The sequence below is a fragment of the Vicugna pacos genome, chromosome 20 (assembly GCF_048564905.1).
Source record: "Vicugna pacos chromosome 20, VicPac4, whole genome shotgun sequence".
NCBI classification, from domain to species: domain Eukaryota; kingdom Metazoa; phylum Chordata; class Mammalia; order Artiodactyla; family Camelidae; genus Vicugna; species Vicugna pacos.
The window spans coordinates 39,740,325-39,760,450 of NC_133006.1; the positions used below are offsets into that span (position 1 = coordinate 39,740,325).

Below are 20,126 nucleotides of genomic sequence, written 5' to 3' on the forward strand. Positions count from 1 at the left end.
TAGCACTATTATTTAAAATTGTATGAGACTTTATGGCGCAGGGCACTAAGCGGATGGTCATTTAAATAAATTAACCACTAACGACGCTAATTAATTGGAGGGAAGGGGACGGGGCCAGCGCCAAACCGCAGGTTGCCGCCAGGGACTAGGACGGGAGGCGGACTCTCGCGGGAATCTAAGGGGCCCTAGCAACCGGCCACGTGACTCCCGGGCCGGCCGCGCCCCCCGCGGCTCTCGCAGCGGACCAGCCACGTTGGCGGAGTTCCTCGGCCGGGAGGGGGCGTGGCGACGGCCGTGCGTGGTGCGTGCCCCACCCCTCGCCGTCCGGAGCCCGGATGAAGAGTAACGCCATTACCGCCGGAGCTGCCGAGAGCCCTCGCGGACGGGGTCTGGACGCCAGACCGGTCGCGCCATGAGGTTCCTTCCCCGCCTGCTTCTGCTCCTCCTACTTGTGTTCCCCGCCACGCTGCTGCTCCGAGGCGGCCCTGGAGGTGAGGCGAGGGGAGTGGGTGACGGGGCTCGGCCGGGGGGAGAGTTGGAGGAAGCTGGGGGCGGCGGCGGCTCCGGGGTCCCTCGTCCCGCGGGTCCGGCGTCCCCCTCGCCGGCCTTTCTCCTCGTCCCCGCGGCCCCCGGCCCGCAGCGGGGCCCCCGCCCGCTGCACGCGAGCACGGGGCCGGGGCTCGCGATCTGGCTCGGGGCCGCCTGAGGCTCGGGCTCCCCGCGCCAGCAGCCGGGGCCGGGGCGGGCGGCCCGCGGGCGAGCAGGGCAGAGAGAGCCGGGGGCACGGCTGCGCCCGAGCGCGCTGCGGCCCCTGGAGCTCCCGGCCGCCGGCTCCACCCCCGCCCCCTGGCGCTGGGCTGACGTGTCTTTAGCTTCCACGCCGGAAGACCTCCTTCATTCATTCGCGGAAACCCTGGTTCTCTGCTCGCCTGGACTCTCAGAGCGGCCTTTCTAGTGGCCCCCTCCCGTTTTATGGCCCCTGAGCCCAGCGTCACCGGGGGTCTTGATTTTTCCCGAACGCCCCATCCTCCCCTGCTTGTCCAGCCCTACTCCCCGGCTGGGTGAAGAATCCTAGGGGGTGTCCGTTACTTGAGCCCTCCTTTTTCTCTCCTTTCTCTTTTGTAACTGTTTTTTTGTTTTGTTTTGTTGTTTTGTGGAAGCATCGCACTGTCCTGAAAAAATATAAACTACTTGGAGTTTTCCGTTTTTTCCCGTAGGTTTATTCCTTCCACCTGTTAACCTGGTGTGAAAGTAACTTAGAACGTTAAAAATGTGGACACTTGGCTTCATAACCCGCTTCTATCATGAACTTTTCCTCCGTGAAATTTAGTCTAAATAATTGTTGGAATTCGTTTTATTCTGTAAGTTTAAGTAAGCTGTGTAGCAAAATGAATAAGTGACAGGTATCCGTGAGTTCAAAAGAAGAGGAGTGCACTGACTGACTTCTGTATACTGGATAGGAAACCAAGTGGGAGAATTAACCAAACTGTTAAGTCACTTGCAAGTTTAAAAAGGAATTCTTTTCAATTAGGAGTTGCTTTGTTTTCACTTTCTTTACGAATATTTGATAATCGTTTTTGTCTGAAATCTAAACTATATTTTTAAAAGCTTTAGAACACTAAGAAACATCAATTCAGTATCTAAATTTAACTGAATTTCTTTGGACATTTTTGTGTGTGTGCTGAATGACCTATCTTTCAAAAGATGATTCTCTTAATTTTTCCAATAGCAAACTGTTAGACCTTATAGGCACAAAATTGTTACTGGTTAGCATTAAAACAAATTGTTTAATAAACTTAGGGTGAACAAAAAAGAATAAAAATAAATAAACAGGGTGAAAACCGTTGTAAATATTGAGAAATCTTGAAATTTAAGTACAACTTTATATGTCAGTTTTTTTTTTAAGAAAATGACTTGTAAGTTATGAATGCACTGTTTTAGTCTTTGTTCAGCAAGCAGTAGACGCTGTTTCTCGGTTCATGAAATGTGGTTAAATGTTCTTTAGTATTTTGCATAAATCTTAACAGGCAGTGGAAAAGACTTCAAATGAGTAGGTTTTAGTATATATTGTTTCTCCTGGGTATTCTGGCATGTGCACATGCTTCCTTTCCCATATTTTTTTCTCTACTGAATTGCCACATCATCATTCTTTTTGAGAAACGTTGGGAGAGTTACTAGTACTTTGAAATTTCTCTTGAGGGTCTGGCCCTAAATAGATTTAATATGACTTATCTAGAGTACTTTTGCTTATAAAATTATAGTTTATAATTTCTTGGCATTAGAGTTATGCTTAACTTTTACTTAGAAATTGAGTGTAGGGGAAATAAAAAATGCCTTAAAACATGTTTGAAGCTGTATGCAGAAGTAAACCCATGCTTTCTCTGCTGTCAACCCTGAAGTTACCAGTACATTTTTTACTAAACCAGGTGTGTTTTATGCGAGCCAGTTTTCACCATGGATGTCGTAGAGATATTTGTTCCTTGGAATTATGTGCTGTCCAGTACTAAGGGTTTTGAGCTGTAGTCAGCTCTTTTAACGGTGTTTCTCGTCTAAGAATTTGGGTTACTGTTTTCCTTTAGAATTTTTTCATTTTTTTACGGTTAATGACAGGGTAGCTTTTGGAGTTTCTTCCTTTTAAGACGATCTTTCCTTAATTTGCTTAACAAAATTGCTTGAATTCTTTATTTGGGCTTTAGGGCATCTTTAGTTTTAGCAGTTCATTTTTCCAACTCTTAGACATTTTTTAAAATTAAACAGCATTTCCCATTAAAACTAACGTGCAGTTGGTAAGATTACCAGTAAGATAAAATCGCATGAATGTTCTTAGATGTGTTGTAATTTGGCATCAATCAAGTGAACTGGGAGGTTCAGTTATTCTGAGGGAAAATTTTCATTGCCTATACCTGAGATTTAAAAACACTGATATCCCAGGGTAAAGGTTAACTGCTTGTTTCGTATTTTATTGTTAGGCTCGTTAGCAGCGGCTCAAGATCTTACGGAAGATGAAGAAACAGTGGAAGATTCTATAATTGAAGATGAAGACGATGAGGCAGAGGTAGAAGAAGACGAGCCCACAGATTTGGTTAGTGCTGCACTCGGTTTAATATGTGTATATAATAGGGTTTATCCCTTTTATAGACAAACTTGGTATTAAGATTCTTGCTTTTAGAGGTTTATTAATGGGATCAAAGTGGATTGAAATTGGGAGAATAGGGCCAGTCACTGAGGATGGATTGTAAGTATTTTCTTAGCACAAGGAAGGAGACATGAAACAGATAACAATCCAAAATTATGTCAACATGAGTCTGTGAGGGTAAAATGGCAGGACCACTGGATCACTTGCTGATGGATTTGGGATACATACTAAACTTTCTGACCTTGGGTAACTTACCTCTCTGGGTCTTAATTTCCTAAGAAACCAGATAGTCTCTCTGCTCTCTCATGTTCTTGGGGCAGCGTGTATGTATTTTGGTGGCAGGGAGTGAGGAGCAGACAATAATAAATACATAAGATACGTCCTGAGAAAAGAAGGGGCTTAGAGAAGATCTCTTAGAAGTTGTCCAGCTCTGAAACTTTTACTGTAAAATTATAGTATGACAGTAAAATACTATGCTAGAGTTAGGATCGTTGCAGCATGCTTCTAGCAAATTTTATTTTTCTCTCTTGGACTACTGTAGTTTATCCTACACAGGATTTTTGTTTAGCCACTTTTTTTTTTCAGTTTTATTAGAATTGTTACAATTTGACTGACATACAGTATATTGCGTGTAAACACATATATACAACATGCTGTGCATTTTTTTTTAGTTTACATGTATGTACTGTTCATTGTTTCTGAGAACAGTTTAGGACTTTAGCTTTTTAAACTTACATAGTTACCGAAAGAATAAAGCCAACTGCAAAATAAGAATCAACAGAATAGAGTAGTCCAATCATAAAGGACCATGAAATGTCCTTACACATATTTAAGAAATCAGTCATCTACGTTATAAATAATAAGTAGTTCATTTGTGTCCCTTTTTTAAAGAAAGATTATTCATATAAGTGATATGGCATTTTTCTTTCTCTTTCTGGCTTACTTAGTATGACGATCTCCAGGTCCATCCATGTTGCTGCAAATGGCATTATTTAGTTTTATGGCTGGGTAGTATTCCATTATATATGTATATACCACATTTTCTTTACCCAGTCATCTGTTGATGGACATTTGGGTTGTTTCCATGTCTTGGCTATTGTAAATAGTGCTGCTGTGAACATTGGAGTGCCTGTGTCTTTTTGAATTTTATTTTTCTCTGGGTATATGCCCAGGAGTGGGCTTGCTGGATCATACGGTAAGTCTATTTTTAGTTTTTTAAGAAATCTCCGTACTGTTTAACCACTTTTAAACTCCAAAATCAGTTCTCTCTGTGAAGTCTTAGCAACAACATTGCCATCGATGTCAGAAGTGAAGGCCATCAGGTGTGAACTCTTAACAGATTTTCTGCCATCTACTTTTAAATGTATTATTCACCCATCTTTTCTACATCTCTTGTTTAACAGTGAGTTGTCTTTCTTCTAAGGCTGGCCGTGCCACCTTCTCCTCACCTCGTCCTGTGGGATCTTGTTAATTACCTTCTTTCTTTCTGTAGCTTGAAGCATTGAATCTTCTCAGTGACTTGGTTGCTAAAACTACAAATGTCTTCACATCCTCTGTTTTGTGTTCCTCCACCTTAAGTTGCTACACATTTTCTTTTCTTTACCAGCACACTCCTTGAAAGAGTAAACTGTGCAGCTTTTCTCTTCTGCTCATTTCACATTTGTTCTCTAACTGTGGTTAGTCTGGTCCCATGTATCTGGTAAAACTGTTCTTGCTAAGTCACCAGTGACCTAATTGCAGAATTCCTGGCCTGTTTTCTGTTGTTACCCTGTGTGACCTCTTTAGCATCTGCCGAGTACCCCTTCCTTGATTCCCCTCATGTTGACTTCCGTCGCGCACCCCCCCACATTCCTCTGTTTTCTCCGTTCCAGTGGCTGCTGCCTGGTTTCTACTACCTTCTCTCTCTCTCTGTGGATAAAACTGGTGGTTTTAACTACAGCCACCTTATACAGATGACTTCCAGATCTTGTTTCTAGCCCCCTGCCTTACTGAGCTCCGTACCTCTGCTTCCAGCTCTTTGCAGGACAGCACATCTGGAGGTTCCATAAGTACCTCAAATCTTAAACGTCCAAAACAGAACGCAGCATTTCCCACCCAGCTTACCTCCACGAATGATTTCCTTTATTGATATGTCTCCATGCTTCAAGCTTTTACCCTGTTGCTTACATTTCTTTTTTATTCCACAACCTACTGATCAAATCTTAGGGATGATTTCTCTTAACTGTTTCTCAAATATATCCTTTTTTCCTTATTCTTACGGCTTATGGTTCTTACCTTCCTGACTCCGGTCTGTTTTCCTAATGGTGGGTCTGTTTTCCCAAAAGTAGAAACTCACTGTTACTAGATGAAGGTATTACTAAAGATATTGAAAATATGTATCATTAAAGATGCTTAAAATGTAACTTGTAATACAGTTGCACAGTCATCGAACAAATGGTTTGAGTGCCTTCTCTTAAGCACATGAGCTGCGTGTGGAATTTTTAAACTATAAGACAGTCTTTGCTCTTGAGAGGTCTGTCTATTGGGAGAGAATATTTACTTAAATGAAAAATAAAATGGCAGTAAGCAGTGGTGCCCTTCAACATCTCCATTTATTAAGGGCCTGGACACTTCAAATATTTGAATATCTGTAATTCTTATTGATGCCTGGAGAAATACTGCACTGGGGTTTAAATTTTTTAATTAAAATTTGTTGACTTTTTTTAACAATGTTACTGAAATATAATTTACACTTGATATTTGCTCATTTTAAGCATGCAGGTCAATGATTAACAGTAAACGCTGCAAGTTGTGCAAGTCTCCCTGAATTACAGGACATCTCCCCAGTTTTCCCTGGTCGCTGTTTTTTTTTTGAAAACCATTTCTTCCAAGTTGTGTGAAGACTTCTCACAGGGAAATTCTTTTGTTAATCGGGATGGAAAATCTTTTCGGGGATACCCAGGCCCTAGACGGGGGGCAACGTGTGGCTGCAGGCCAGCCGTGCCCAGGCCTCTGCCTGCTGTCTCTGGCCGCTTTCATGCTGCCGCGCAGGTCTGTAATCACAGCAGGGGCCTCGTGGTTCCCAAAACAGAAAGCGTTTTGTCTGAGTCCTCAGGCCGGCACCACCTTCCAGGCCTTGTTTCTTCAGGGGCGTCAGCAAAGACTGAGTGTGGGACTTTCTCTCTTCCTGGAGGATAGTATTCCTGGGATTTAAACTAAGGGGGAAAAATAAAATCTATTTTAACTAGAAATTAAATGTCCCTTTGAAAGATACTGTTTTTAAACTTTTTTTCAAACGTTACTGAAAATTTACCAACCCACACTCAGAACCTTGCATTGCAAAGTGTGGTCTGAGTACCAGCGTGGTTGGCTTTCCTAGGTTCTTGTTAGAAATGGAGAATCTCGGGCTTCCTAGGCCTGAATCATGGCTGCAGGGGCGCCGGGGGATCGCTCTGCACTTTTCTGTGTGAGATACGCTGCTATTGAAGTTGTATTTTAACTGATGAGATACAATGAAATTCATTCCACTCTTGGTCCCAACACAGTGTTGGGGAAGCAGTGTATTTTGTCCCAAATCTAGTGAAGTCATTATTCTTAAATGATGTGTTTTTCCCTCATAGTAATCTGTTTTTCATGTTTTTCTTAGGCTGAAGATAAAGAGGAAGAAGATGTATCTGGGGAGCCCGAAGCCTCACCGAGTGCAGATACAACCATCCTGTTTGTGAAAGGAGAAGGTGAGAGAATTCTTGGTTTCACTCAGATATGGGAATTTTAAAAATGACAGGCGTGCTTTTAGAGGAAGTCTTAATAATGATTAAGATTTTACTGTTTTACAAGTTTCCATTACGAGCATAGTGCAGACACACGTCGGCGGAAACCCTCTTCTGTGTGTGAATGCGTGTGTCTGTAAAACTAAGGGAAAAAATACTGTCCTCTCTAACTAGAAATTGAATGTCCCTTTGAAGGATACTGTTTTTAAACTGTTTTCAAACTGCTGCAGTATAACAGCATTCATATTTTGGGTGTAAACGTTAGTGAAATATTAAATCTTTACAGTTAGGCCTTGATTAGAGCCTCCGTTGCATTAAAAGAAAATGGACTAAAGGCTTGGATTTACTGAGTGCTGTGGCAGGCACTGTTTTCACTGTTTTGCTTGTATTATTCAGTCCTAACAGGACCCCTGAGAGAAGAGTTACTGTTGTTAAACTGAGATTTAGAGGGGTCAGGATGTGTCCAGGTTACTCAGTAGGCAGTGTGGACACAGGATTCAGACCCAGATCTGTTTGACCCCAGAGCTTGTGCTGTAGCAGATGGAACCGCTCTGTAGACCACAGGATATCATCGAAGGCTTATTATTGGAAGTTATTCATTTTCTTGGTCTTCTCAAGTTTTCTGTTTTATTCCCACGTACTTTCCAACTCTGTACCTACAGAGAGTATATTTCATTAAGAGGATTTTTTTTCCTTTTTTTTGTAGCTGCCTACTTGGGTCTTACTCAAATTTGCATTTTGACTCATTGCTTAAAGTAGATGAGGACTGCTCGATTCACTTTTTTATGTTCAAACAGATACTACACCTTTCAGGTGAACCTCTTAGACATTGTCATTCTTCCCTCCACTGTCTGCACAGATAGCAGACACTGAATTGGAGGTGAAAGTGACTCCATCAAGACCTGTAGCCCCACTGCAAGAAAATCTTACTGCTAAAAGCACACAGCTTCTTCTTAGACATGTAGCTTGGAAGTGATCTGGTCTGCAGTTGAGATGCTCAGCTCAGCTGTTGAGCTGGAATGCTGGCGTACAGACACAGGTTTCAGCCGATGTGCAGGCTAGTGAGTTGCCAGTTAGCGGATGTCTGGAGTGCTCTACTGAAAAGGGTTCTGAAACCAGGTCTGTATATAGCAGGAAATCTGTATGTTACAAAAATCCGTTTGTAATGTCTGCTTATTTTGTACCCTTTGAATGTTTCTAATCTTCCGGTCTCTTTTTTGGTTTCTTAGATTTTCCAGCAAATAACATTGTGAAGTTCCTGGTAGGCTTTACAAACAAGGGTACAGAAGATTTTATTGTTGAATCTCTGGACGCCTCTTTTCGATACCCTCAGGACTACCAGTTTTATATCCAGAATTTCACAGCTCTTCCTCTGAACACTGTAGTGCCGCCCCAGAGACAGGCCACTTTTGAGTACTCTTTCATCCCTGCAGAGCCCATGGGCGGACGGCCCTTTGGTCTGGTCATCAATCTGAACTATAAAGACCTGAATGTAAGCCCCTCTAAACTGTCTTCTTTTTCTTCTTCTTTTTTTGATTTAGGGATGGGTGAGGACAGTTGACATTGTTTAATGGATATTCTGTTTATTCATTCAAGTGCCTTTTTTGTGGTTGAAACTGATAGGCAGTGGGGAGGCAAAGATAAAATGCACATTCCTGCCTTCGGCTCTGTGAGGCACTGGGGCAGCTGGATGTAAACAGTATCACAACGTGAAAACGGTACATCCTAGAGGTGAGTGTAGGGCTATGAGAGTGGAAGTGACTTAGCCGGACCCCGAAGGAAAAGGAATAGTAAGCCACACAGCGGGATTTGCTGCTTATCCAGATGTTAACAGATGTTGAATAATTTTTTTACCTCCTTTTGTTGCTTGCATTTTGCCCATTTTACGGCTTCTGTTGTTAAGTATTAAAGACTGTTTTTCTATCATTTTATATACTCGTAAATAAAAATATAACCAAAGATTTTTAGGATATTAGTAAGGCTTATGGTTTATAAGAACCAAATGGCCATAGATAAGCTCTGTTGTCTTTCTCATGACATTTTGCTGTCTATAGTATATGTGCACCAAAGGAATGAATGAATCAATGAGTGAGAGAAGCCCGGCGAATCTCACTGCTGGGGGTTGACCTCTAGCTGCCAGCCGTTACATCCCCCTTCAGATGACAGCACATCTGAACCATGCCCTTTTCAAAAAGTCTTCAGAGAAGGAAATTCCATCCTCTCTTGGAAGCTTATTCAACTTTTTTTTGATACCCTGGTGTCAGCATATTTACTTTATGTTTGAGTTAAATTTCTCATACTGCCATTAAGTTTTCCCTTTTTTTGAAAACTACTTAGTGGAAGGTGAGAACGTTTTTTTTCATTCTTATCTTCAAAGCAACATTATTATACTTTCTCAGTTTTATAGTAAGTAGCTTGAAGGATTATAGAGTTCATCTTGTTTTCAAGCAGAATTAAACTTAATCCAACAAGCATATATGTTTCAGTTCCATTTTGAATGTTTCATCTTGGAATTGCCTGTGAGAGGAATGGTAATTGAAAGAGCCTGGAATAAAACTTAAATTATCACAGTTTAGCATTTGGTAGTGACAGTTTTGAAAAAGTGCTACTTTGATGCTTCACATAAAACACTGGACACAGCTATCTTTGTTTTTTCCAAGTGATTCTCATGTATTTGAAAACTGAAATTGTGTTGAGCTGACAAAATTATTTTGAGACCACCACAGAAAAATGTTTTGGCATTGAAAGTCCTTGGCCTATCTAATATAAACTGAGTTCCAATCCATTGTCAATGTAGAACATGAAAATTTGTAGCCATTTTTTCTTTTATAGGAGAAAGTAACATAATGTTAAGTCCCTGGCATTGCATTAGCGCAGTTACATGACTTTGCTGAGTCTTACTGACCCAAGTGATGAGAAAGCTGTAGATAAGGTGACAGTTCTAAGAAATCTTGTAAGCTTTCATTCTTCAGTGCATTTTTTTCCCCAATGCATTTCATATTTTTGGGATTTATTTTTTTTTTCCAACAGGGCAATGTATTCCAAGATGCTGTCTTTAATCAAACAGTTACAATTATTGAGAGAGAAGATGGGTTAGACGGAGAAACGTAAGTGAAAGTTGCAGTATGTAGATCTTGATCTTAAAAGGTGGGACCAGAAGGCTTGCTTCTGTCATATTTTTTTAATGGTGAAAATGGAGCAGGCTGGAGATTGAGTGAAATCCTGACTACTTAAATCTGTACTTTGATGGTTCCAAGTTAGGAAAGATAGTCAAAACTAACGAAAAATTGTTTTAAAAGGAAAGTTGGTTTTTTGTTCTTCCTTTTTAAAATTGTTTTCCACCCCATCCTTTTAAGCTGGTAGTAGCCTCATCTAGGTTGTATACCTCTAAAATTGCTACTGAGAACATAAATTAGAAAGTTGGAAGGTTTTATCTCAAGAAACATGTTCTTTGTGAATGATGATTCATTTTGCACTGTGTTCTGATATGTAGTTCACTAAAAGTCATTTTTAAATAAAGTTGTGCAAAATCGAATATTTAAGGAAGACAAAACCTAGTGTAGTTATTTTAATATAACTGAGCTTTGAATATGACACTATAAAGTCATTTATTTTAGATCACATGATTGCGTTTTCTCCCTTTGGACTAATAGTTCTTAAAGTAAAGGTAGATTTCTTACCAAACTTTACTACCTGGATCTAAGCTGAATTTTAAATAATTTATTCTTTTCTCCACAAATTATTTGGAAAACTTATATCTTGTTAGGGTTATAGTTGTAGTTAACTCATAATTCTTAAGAGTTAAAGCACAGTTATAGTTTTAATAAGCTGTGGTATTTCTTAGGAACTAAAACCAGTTTGTATTTTCTCCTTTTTATATCAGAATCTTTATGTACATGTTTCTGGCTGGCCTTGGGCTCTTGGTGGTGGTTGGCCTTCATCAGCTCCTAGAATCGAGAAAGGTAAGTGTGAAGGTGGACAAGCAGCCCCCACAGCTCTGCTCCAGGAGCTGTCACAGTTCTGCGTACAGTACCGTCTCGTTGTTCGTGGCTTCTTACTCTCACTGTGGGTTTGTATGTTCACAGGTTGGTTGTCCGTTTTTAAAATAAAGCCTGAAGATGAGGTCTTGAGTGTGATTGGGGTTTGTTTAGACTTGCAGTTAGTGTCCTCTGTCCACATCCTCCAGAGTGATCCTTACTTTTTTATTATTAGTGTAACTCTAAGTTATGCTGAAAGTTTTAAAACTCAGACAAGATTTCATACTTCTGTTTATTGTACTTTTTCATGGATATGTTATTTTATCTGTAAGCAGTAATATTTTTTACTATAAGGCTGATTCCTAATTAGCATTTAAATGAGTCTTCATTTGAAAAAGAAAGAATGAATTTCGCTGTATTGGTTTCATCAGTCAAAATTCTGTTTCCTTGTTAGACTAGTAAGTGGTAACATTGAAGCCTGCTCTAATCCTGGCTTCCTGTCTCTGAACGTGGCAGCTAACTCTGCCGCCATGTCCTCGTCTCCCTCCTCCTCCTGCCCCCCACAACCCCAAAACAAAATAACCCACACTGTCCCTCTTAATGTATAGCATGATTTAAAATCGCCAGATATACTGGGATCCACTAGACCCTAAACAGTTGGTAGACATTTTAGTTAATCTTCATGAAGCAGTGAGTCAGGTAGTCAAATCTGTATAAAATTAGCAGTAAATGTTATTAATAAATCCTTACTCTTTAAAAGAGAAATACTTTATGCTTAAATGCTAATTTTCATGACTTTCTTTACCTCATTTTTATAATAGCTTTTTGCTATAAATTTATGTATTAGGTATAAGCCATTTTTTCAGCTGTATTTCTGTATTCAGAATCTAATTTTTGCACTATAAAAATTAATATTCTGTTTCTTATGTAAATAGGTGGGTTGTTTTGGGTTTTTTTCAAAAATAGGACTAAACAGTGGAATTAAGTAACTTTCCTACTTTCTAGCTGTTCTGCTGCAAATACTGAAGGAACAAATTTTGAGGTGGTTAGCATAGATGACATTTTATGTTTTTGTTTTGTTTTATCTATACCAACTGTTTAAGTATATTTAGCTAACAATGCAGGAATCTGCCTGCATGCAACATTTCAGTAATTATCCCAAATTTTGTTGAATGTGGAAATAAATTTATTCTTTAATATTTGATTCCCAAAAGGAACGAAAATCATTGTATAAACAGAAATTATTACTTGATCTGTCAATTGTGTGATGAAGCTTTATAGCAGAGGAAAAGTTCTTTAGAGGCTGAAAATAATTGTTGTGAAGATTTATTCTCCATTATTCTTTATTGGTGTAGACATGATTTTCCTTGTCTAGTTAAAAAATATTTGAGAAATATGTTTTAGAACTAGAAGAGTACATGTTTATCTACTAAGATATTTAAATGGGTAATCTGTTAGGTCTTTTTAAAATTATAGTAAACAGTATAACAGATCTCCTTTAAAATAATGGTTTTATGTTCTTTTAGCGCAAGAGACCCATACAGAAGGTAGAGATGGGTACATCAAGTCAGAATGATGTTGACATGAGCTGGATTCCTCAGGAAACTTTGAATCAGATCAGTAAGTACTCTTACAAACTGGCTAGGAAATTTTTCTCTTAAGTGGAAATTAAATATCTTAGGTTTAGCAAAAAATGCTTGGTCAATGCTGATTACCACTTATCTTTTCATTACTTGCAAAGAGTGCTTTAAAATTTTACTGTGTACTATGTCTGTGCTTTAATTTAGAAATGCTTCCAGATCTGCAGTTTGTATACAAATGTGTGAGTTCTCTGTATTCCTAACCTTTTCCTATCTCTTTTCTTTCCTGTTGCTTCAGTGCAGAGTAGAAGAGGTGAGGTGATTAATTTCTTTATGGTGTCTGATACAGTCCTGGGGGCTCTTGTATAGCATGTGACTACTTTACAATAAGTGTAATGGATAACCGAACTGTTCTCTAGCACTCTATTAGAAAAACTAACTGCCAACTACCCACCATATGTGAAAGAATAAACCTACAATACTGCCCAGTAGTTTACCTAACATATATTTCAGTTTTATTATATATGCAATTGGTTAAATGTTAATCTTTATAGAAGAATGTAGGTTTATTTTTCCTCCAGTTGAAAATGGACTTTTTCAAAACACTGAAGCAATATGGTCTCATTGAGGGGGAAAAAAGTAGTGAAAAACTAAGACGACCTCCTGCCTCTACTAATCCCATTTTCCATAAATTATTGGTGTTGCCGTGTTATTCTGAGTGTTTTCTGTGCAGACATCGGCATGTCCGTCTGTCGTTCTGTATGCATGTTTACACAGACGGCATCACGCGGCACACACCGTTCTGCAACCTGAGTTCTCTGTCTTGGCTTTTTGTGATAATTGTATGTTTACCTCATTCTTTTTAATAAAGTGTGTCATGATTGATTAAGCCTGTTCTACACTGAAGGATGTTTGTTATTTCCAGCTTTTTGGTCTTAAAATTAAAACTGTATTGAATATTCTTATGTATAAACTTACGGGATAATTTCCTTTTTTAATTGAGGTATAATTGACATAACATTAGTTTTGAATGTACAACATAATGGTTTGATATTTGTATATATTGTGATGTGATCATCACATTGTCTAGTCAACACCATTCCACACAGTTACAGATTTAATTTTTCTTTTGATGAGAACTTTTAAGATCTAGTCTTTTGGCAGCTTTCAGATACACATACAGTGTTGCTAACTGTAATCACCATGCTGTATGTTACATCCTTGTAACTTATTTTATAACTGGAAGCTTGTACCTTTTGGCACCCTGTTCCTATTTTGTCCACTCCCCTACCTGGGATAGTTTTTTAAAAGCCAAATAGTTAGGTCTAAGATCATGTACATTTTAGTTTTTATGGAAAGTGTCCCATTTCCCTCCCAACGATGGTGCCAGTTTATGTTCTCAAGAAGGTGCAATATTGCCTGTTCTCCTCCCCTCTGGCTAGTCATTCTCAAGTTTATCAGTGTTTCAATTTGTCAAAATGATACAAAATAGTATCTCATTTTTCATTTATGGTTAAGAATGAGGTCTGGCTTCTTCACACATACTTGATTGGCCACTTAGTATTTCTTTTTCTGTGAATTGGCTGCTCAGGTCCTTTCCAGGTTTACAAGTTGAATTGTTGTTATCATTACTTTCAGTGAACTCTGTCTGTCTATGGAAACAGAAGTGCAGTACGGTAGGCGTTTTAGTGAGGGCGCAGGGAGGGACTTCCCCATCCAGGAGAGGAAGGGAGTCATTCCCAGAAGGGGTGGACATTTGGCTGGATTCTTGCGTTCTGTGAGGAGTCTTTAAGGTGTTACATGCTCTGCTCAGCACTTCTGACTTTCCTTCTAGGTAAATGGCAGCTATCAGATACTTTAAAGCAGAAAAATAACAAAGTTATCTTTAAAGAAAAAAATTCACAGTTGTGTGGAGGCTGGCTGACCAGCAGGAGCTCCTGGACGCAGGGACCACAGTTAGATACTTTCCACAAAACGAGAAATGACCAGGGCCTGGGCTGAGGCCTGGGAATAAAAGGGAATAGAAGGCATTTTAGAAGTGGAGCCGATTGGGCTCTCAGTGTCTTTCTGGTTGTTTTAGGAAAGGAGGGAGTCAGAGTACTGAGTTTAGGCAGCTGGATGACCCAGTAACGTTAGGAGGAGGGGGGTGCCTGTGTGCCAGGAGGGCTGAGTTTGGGTTGGATCTGGTCAGTGTGAGGAGCTCATGAAACTGTCACGTAAGGGTGTGTCCAGTAAGCGTGTGAAAGCTGTGTTGAGCAGAAGCAAATTAAGATGTGGAGGCACTGGGACGCACAGTGCAGGTCCCAGGGCCTCAGCGCTGTGCACGCTCCTTCTCTGGAAGGACGACCTCCCCGCATCATGCTGGCATTCAGTGCAGCAGCAGGCGGAATCGGGTTGAGGTGTAGGCTCTGCGGTGCCTCAGAGTTAACTCGTGTAGGTTGAGGGGTTGGTTTCAGAGCATCTTTCTCCCTGACATTGTTATTCGTGAACTTAAAAGCTGTGTTCTCAGTGGTTTTGAAGCTGCTGGTCTGGATCGCACTTTGAGAAGCATGGTCTTAGGACGTGTTTTTTTAGAGTGAAGGGGTTGAACCAAACTGAAGGTAATTTAGCCAGAGCCATTTCTTTCAAAGATAGGACATGGACTCTGCATATTTGAGGACAGAAAGCAGGAGAACTGTTGAAGATGGTGGAAGCCTCCTCAGGTGTGTGAGGACCAGCAGGTCCAGGAGGCCTGGGCCTGTTCGGCAGGAGCTTTTTCTCATTTTTCGCAGCTCTCAGAGGGCGAGTCTCACTCAGAGTGTAAAGGAACGAGGGTGGTTTGCAACAATTCGAGCTGTGACTGAAAAGTTGCCTCCTGTGTCTTACATTTCGGAGTAGGGTGCTTCAGCTTCCCTGAAGTCTTTTACCTGTTAGTGCTAGGTTAGCTGATTTTAGTAGAAAATTATAGGATTTCTGCTAAATACTAGGGATATGTCTGTCTAGGGAAACCTTAGTCAGAAGCTGTAAGCATGAAGTTTCCTGTGCACTTTGGCTTAGGGACTTGTTAGAAAACTGGGGCATAGCTTACTAACTTAAAACAGTCCGCCTGAGAGTCACCTGCGTCCACGTCCCGCAGGTGAGGCAGGAGGCTAGGCGAGGCGCGGCCCCAGGAAGGGGAGAGGGGCCGGTGTGGCCGTCTGCGGGCGCTCCGTGTTCTCTGAAGTGAGCGCGGTGCCGTGAGTTTTACTACAGCTTAGTCAGGTGACTTTCTTGAAAGTCTTTTTTTAGTGGGCAGGGGAGGGGTTTTTTTTTCCCCAAGTTTTTTAGGGTTTGGGGAGGGAGTGATAAGAGGGGGTGGTTTTCCTTTGATGGCTGAAAAGCATCGTTACACACACCAGTTACAGTGTTCTCTGCTGAAATAAAATGCCGCTTTCTAGGCTGTTAAGGCATTTGGAGCCATTGTCCCCAAACCTAAATGACTCTTAAGTTGCTCTCTCACTCAGTGTCTCATTTGTCTGCTTTATTTTGTGATGTGCTAGACAGGTGGATGGTGAAGGTTGTGGACTAATAGTTAAGGAGAGTTGATCGGCTGTCTTACTGCTGCGGTGCAGCCCGTGTAGTGAATGAGCAGGCGCTGCAGGTCCTCCGAGGCTCCCACGTGCTCCTGTATTTAAAGCCCTGCTGCAGGGGGGACGCTGTTGGGAGTCAGTAAGCCCACCTCACATCAGCTTGGTGACAGCCGTGTCCACACAGACAGCGACGAGATTCTGAAGTGGTTTTTGGGAAAAGGCTATATTCAGCATATTGTTTATTTTTGAAGATTATTCAGAAATAGAAAACGCACTAATTTGTTAGTCTAACCTTTTTGAAAACTTGGTGAAAGCTGTAGGCTGTCTTCATCAGAAAAATGCTTCTGTGCTCAGTTTTAGGCACATGGAACCCTCTTAACACATCATTATTAACCTACTTAATAAAGCACTGAGTTTTCATGTGATTCTTAGACTCAGTCTTAATATTTCAGTCATTAACTCTTAAGCAGATTTTAAGAGAATTTTTAGGTTCTACATATTCTTGGTTAACATTTGATTTCTGTTTTTTAAATATAGGTATGGTGATCTAATAATTTTGGAAAATAAAAATTAAGATCTTTCAGGCAAATTTTTCCGTATCGTCATTCATGAAACAAACCCCATACTTTGGTGAAAACATCTTTTCCAGCCCTTTCACTTTAGTTTTTAAACTGGAAAAATAATTATGGTTTGTGACACATTCCACCAAGGACATATCTTCCTATTATGTTAGGAGCTCCTAGAAAATAAGACAAAGTGGTCAGAGAGAAGACAGCCTTTCACTTTTTATAGAATCGGTAACTCCTTTAACCTGCTGCTCATTCCAAGTAAATTTATGAAATTGCCAAAAATTACACAAACTGCTTGGCTGTATTTGTAGATATTAAGTCTTTAATTTCTAAGCAATATAAAATTTTTAAATGTTCTCTCTAAAGAAATATAAACATGCTAAATTGTAGAATTCCAGAAGATTTTGTATGGTAGCTTCAACAGTACAGTGACGAAGATTAGATCTTTTATCGCCCTAATTGCGTAGGTTTTTTAATTGACATATAATATAATGCTGTGTTAATTTCAGGTGCACAACATGATGGATATTTGTAGACACTGTGAAATGATTACCACAGTAAAGCTAGTTACTGTCTGTCCCCATACAGAGTTACCAAAACATTTTTTTCTTGTAATGAAAACTTCTAAGGTTGGCGTACAGCAACTTTCAAATGCATAAAGTTTTACTTTGAGTTACCTCTTGAAGGATTATTTGAAAGGTTAGTTAAGAAACCTATGCTGGGTAAGAGGCATGGTCTTGCATGTGTGTTCGTTTTTTGAATTTAAGGGTAAAGCTGAAGGAGAGTGTTTCTGTTGAACACATATATAATAGTCAGGCAAGTTAAAACTTTCTCTTTTCTTCCAGATAAAGCTTCACCAAGAAGGTTGCCCAGGAAACGGGCACAGAAGAGATCAGTGGGATCTGATGAGTAAATGTTCTTTGTGCAACAATTCGGTCTTTACGTAACCTGCCCTAATGTTTTTCGGCCTGATGGGAATTAGTGCAGAGAAGCCGTGTCACCATAGGCGGCAGCTACTACCGTGTGTGGACTGAGCAGAGTCTGTGGCGATAATATTGCTGAAAATGCACTGCATTTATTTTTCTAAAGTAACAAATTTGGTTTTTTTAAACCATTAAAATCTGTGTGTGTGCGTGTGCAAGTATGCGAGCGGTTGGTCTTACGAGAGTCATTGTTGGACTCCCTGCAGCGTGCCTTAAGAATACCGACTGTCATGCTGTTGTCTCTTCCTTTTGGACGTTTTCCCCCAAAACTTGGTATTTGCCGAAGATGATTACAGATGTCCTGCCATGGGCTGATAAAGAAAACAATTGTTTCTTAGACTAGCTCAAGTCCCGACTGCTAGCACAGATTAGCACACTGTTTGTCTTTCACCTAGTATTCTCGAGGCACGCGCAGGGGTGGCTGCTTTTTAGCACTAGGATTGTTTTGGTACTTTGCTGCTGTTTCCTGTAATGCGCACCTTCAGAAGACTTCCCAAATGAGTGCAAGGAATTTGGGGATCTCTAGTACCAAGATTGTGAAACATGAAAATTCTGATTTTGATACATAAAACCAAGCCCTCTCGTTTTCTTTAAAAAAAAAAAAGGGAAATGGTACATTTATGGAAACGGAATTGGTGTCCATTGTTCTATTTCTGACCCGAGATAGCTCTGGGATGAGCTTTTTTTTTTAAGAGATCATATTAGAAGCATCTTGCTTAAGAAAAGTTGCCTTGGTCTACAGACTAAGCAAAATTCTGACTAACCCTAATGTAGTAAAGAGTTGGAGAATTTTTAATGGTTAACAGTTATGTGTTATCTGATCTTTTGGGTATTTTAGTTGTTGGTAAAAAAAATTTTTTTTGGTCTGAAGAATTCCCAATTTTTAAGCACTTAAGATCTCAGAACCAAAATTAATTGGACTTCATAAAATTCCTCTTTGTACCTTTGCCCTAGGTAGTAAATTAAGTTCGGCATCATCGTCAGACTGGATAGGTGGTACAGTAAATAGTGTGGGCAAATGAGAGGCTTTTTCCCTCCGTCTCAAAGCCATATTCTCCCATGTATATTTTGTAAGGAAATAAGTGAAATTTTAGTGGGTGTTTAATTACTGATAATGTCTCATTATAATGAACTGACCCCCCCCTTTATTATAGTCCCCACCTGCACCCAAGCCCACACAAAAAAAACAGAACATGCATATGAGAAATCTTTCCAGGTTGTTGAAGTATTTAAACATCTGAGCCAAAGCCAATGACAATAAAACAGAAGTTACTGTATAGCTGTTAATTGCTTTGCAAGTAGGGGCTGAGGTGTCGAGTGAACTATATTGGCAGTGCTGAGCTGTACACTTCCTGTACCTGTCATGTCAAGTGTTCAGTTTTTAATTGGGCTGGATGATCAGTAGTTTATTTTGAAAAAGCTCTGTGAGCTCTCTGAAACTGCATGAGTTTTTGTTTGATGTAACGTAGGAGACCCTCCACCTTCTCAAGGAATGGATTTCAGAACACTGTTGTGAATGTCCAAGTCTGTGAAAGTATAGGACCTAGTGAAGTGAGGTGTGATTACAGAAGTTCAGTGACCTCCGTGGAGTGTTTCCGAATTCCTGGTGGCCCGCAGGCGGTGCGAGGCCACGCTGAGCTCCGGGTGCCGGGCCCTCCGACGCCCGGGTACTAGCCCTCCCACTTCTGAGCTTCACGGTAGTGCTTATTGTGTTTTATTTTTTAGCATAGGTTGGGAACACTTAAACGCCTCGGTCCTCGGAGGCTGAGGTCTCTGTAGTGTCAGTGTTAGCAGAAACTAACTCCATAATGAATGGAATTCAATTCCACACATGGTTTGTTCAAGCACACTTAATAAGTAGCCTGTTTTTTTAAATGTCTTTTTTAAATGTAAATATATGGATGAAGTTTTTGTTTTGATATATTAATTTGCTACACCAACCATGGTTTCAGAATTCACCTTTTGAACAACTTGGTTCCAGAGTCTGTAAAATGAGCTGAAAAACTTGTGTATCAAGCCTGTCCTGGGGACGTGAGAGATGGCGTGTTCATAAAGCATGGATCTCACCTTGGTTGTGCAGCCGCATCATTCATTCCATGGCCTCACATAGGAGGTGACTTGTAAGACTCTCTCTGCCCCCTTGGGTGGGAGGGACCTGGGACTTCCAAGGAGAAGCCTGAGGAAAGAACACGTTGGAAGGCGGGGGCTGTGGCTTGACTTTAGCGAAGTTTTTAATTTTAAATAAGCTTCAGAAAATAGTGACTTTGAAAAGTCAAATTTAGATCTTAAAAAACAAATTTAAAGGCCACTGCAAAGGTGTATTTGCAGTGCATCAGCCTGAAATTGTTTTAGCTCTGCTGGGAAGAAGCAGATGGTGGTGACTTGACACTGAAATCTTTCTCCAATGACTTGTGTCGTTTTGGAGCTAGAGGAGTAGATAAATGTGCTAAAATGTGAGGCTGCTGTACAGCACGCATCCCCTGTGATACTGTCACATCCACGCCCTTCGTGTGAAGAACATTTATTTGGTTATTAGCACATTTAAATAATGTACTTTTTTTTAAACCCTGAAACTTGGCAATAC

At 40.4% G+C, this 20,126-nt stretch overlaps 1 protein-coding gene across 1 annotated transcript; it reads left to right on the forward strand.

Moving 5' to 3' along the window:
* The first annotated feature begins 295 nt into the window (after positions 1 to 295).
* On the forward strand, positions 296 to 19,608 carry SSR1 (signal sequence receptor subunit 1). Its single transcript, XM_072945716.1, has 8 exons — positions 296 to 491; positions 2,970 to 3,082; positions 6,762 to 6,849; positions 8,115 to 8,377; positions 9,916 to 9,992; positions 10,769 to 10,847; positions 12,389 to 12,482; positions 17,405 to 19,608. Exons 1-8 carry the CDS (start codon positions 413 to 415, stop codon positions 17,470 to 17,472), a joined length of 861 nt encoding a protein of 286 aa, XP_072801817.1. The 5' UTR covers positions 296 to 412; the 3' UTR covers positions 17,473 to 19,608.
* Positions 19,609 to 20,126: the final 518 nt, after the last annotated feature.

Coding starts and splice junctions, on each gene's coding strand:
- SSR1 (XM_072945716.1), top strand. CDS start 413: ATGAGGTTCCTTCCCCGCCTGCTTCTGCTCCTCCTACTTGTGTTCCCC. Junction 492..2,969: donor GCTCCGAGGCGGCCCTGGAG/GTGAGGCGAGGG, acceptor TTTTATTGTTAG/GCTCGTTAGCAGCGGCTCAA. Junction 9,993..10,768: donor GATGGGTTAGACGGAGAAAC/GTAAGTGAAAGT, acceptor TTTTTATATCAG/AATCTTTATGTACATGTTTC.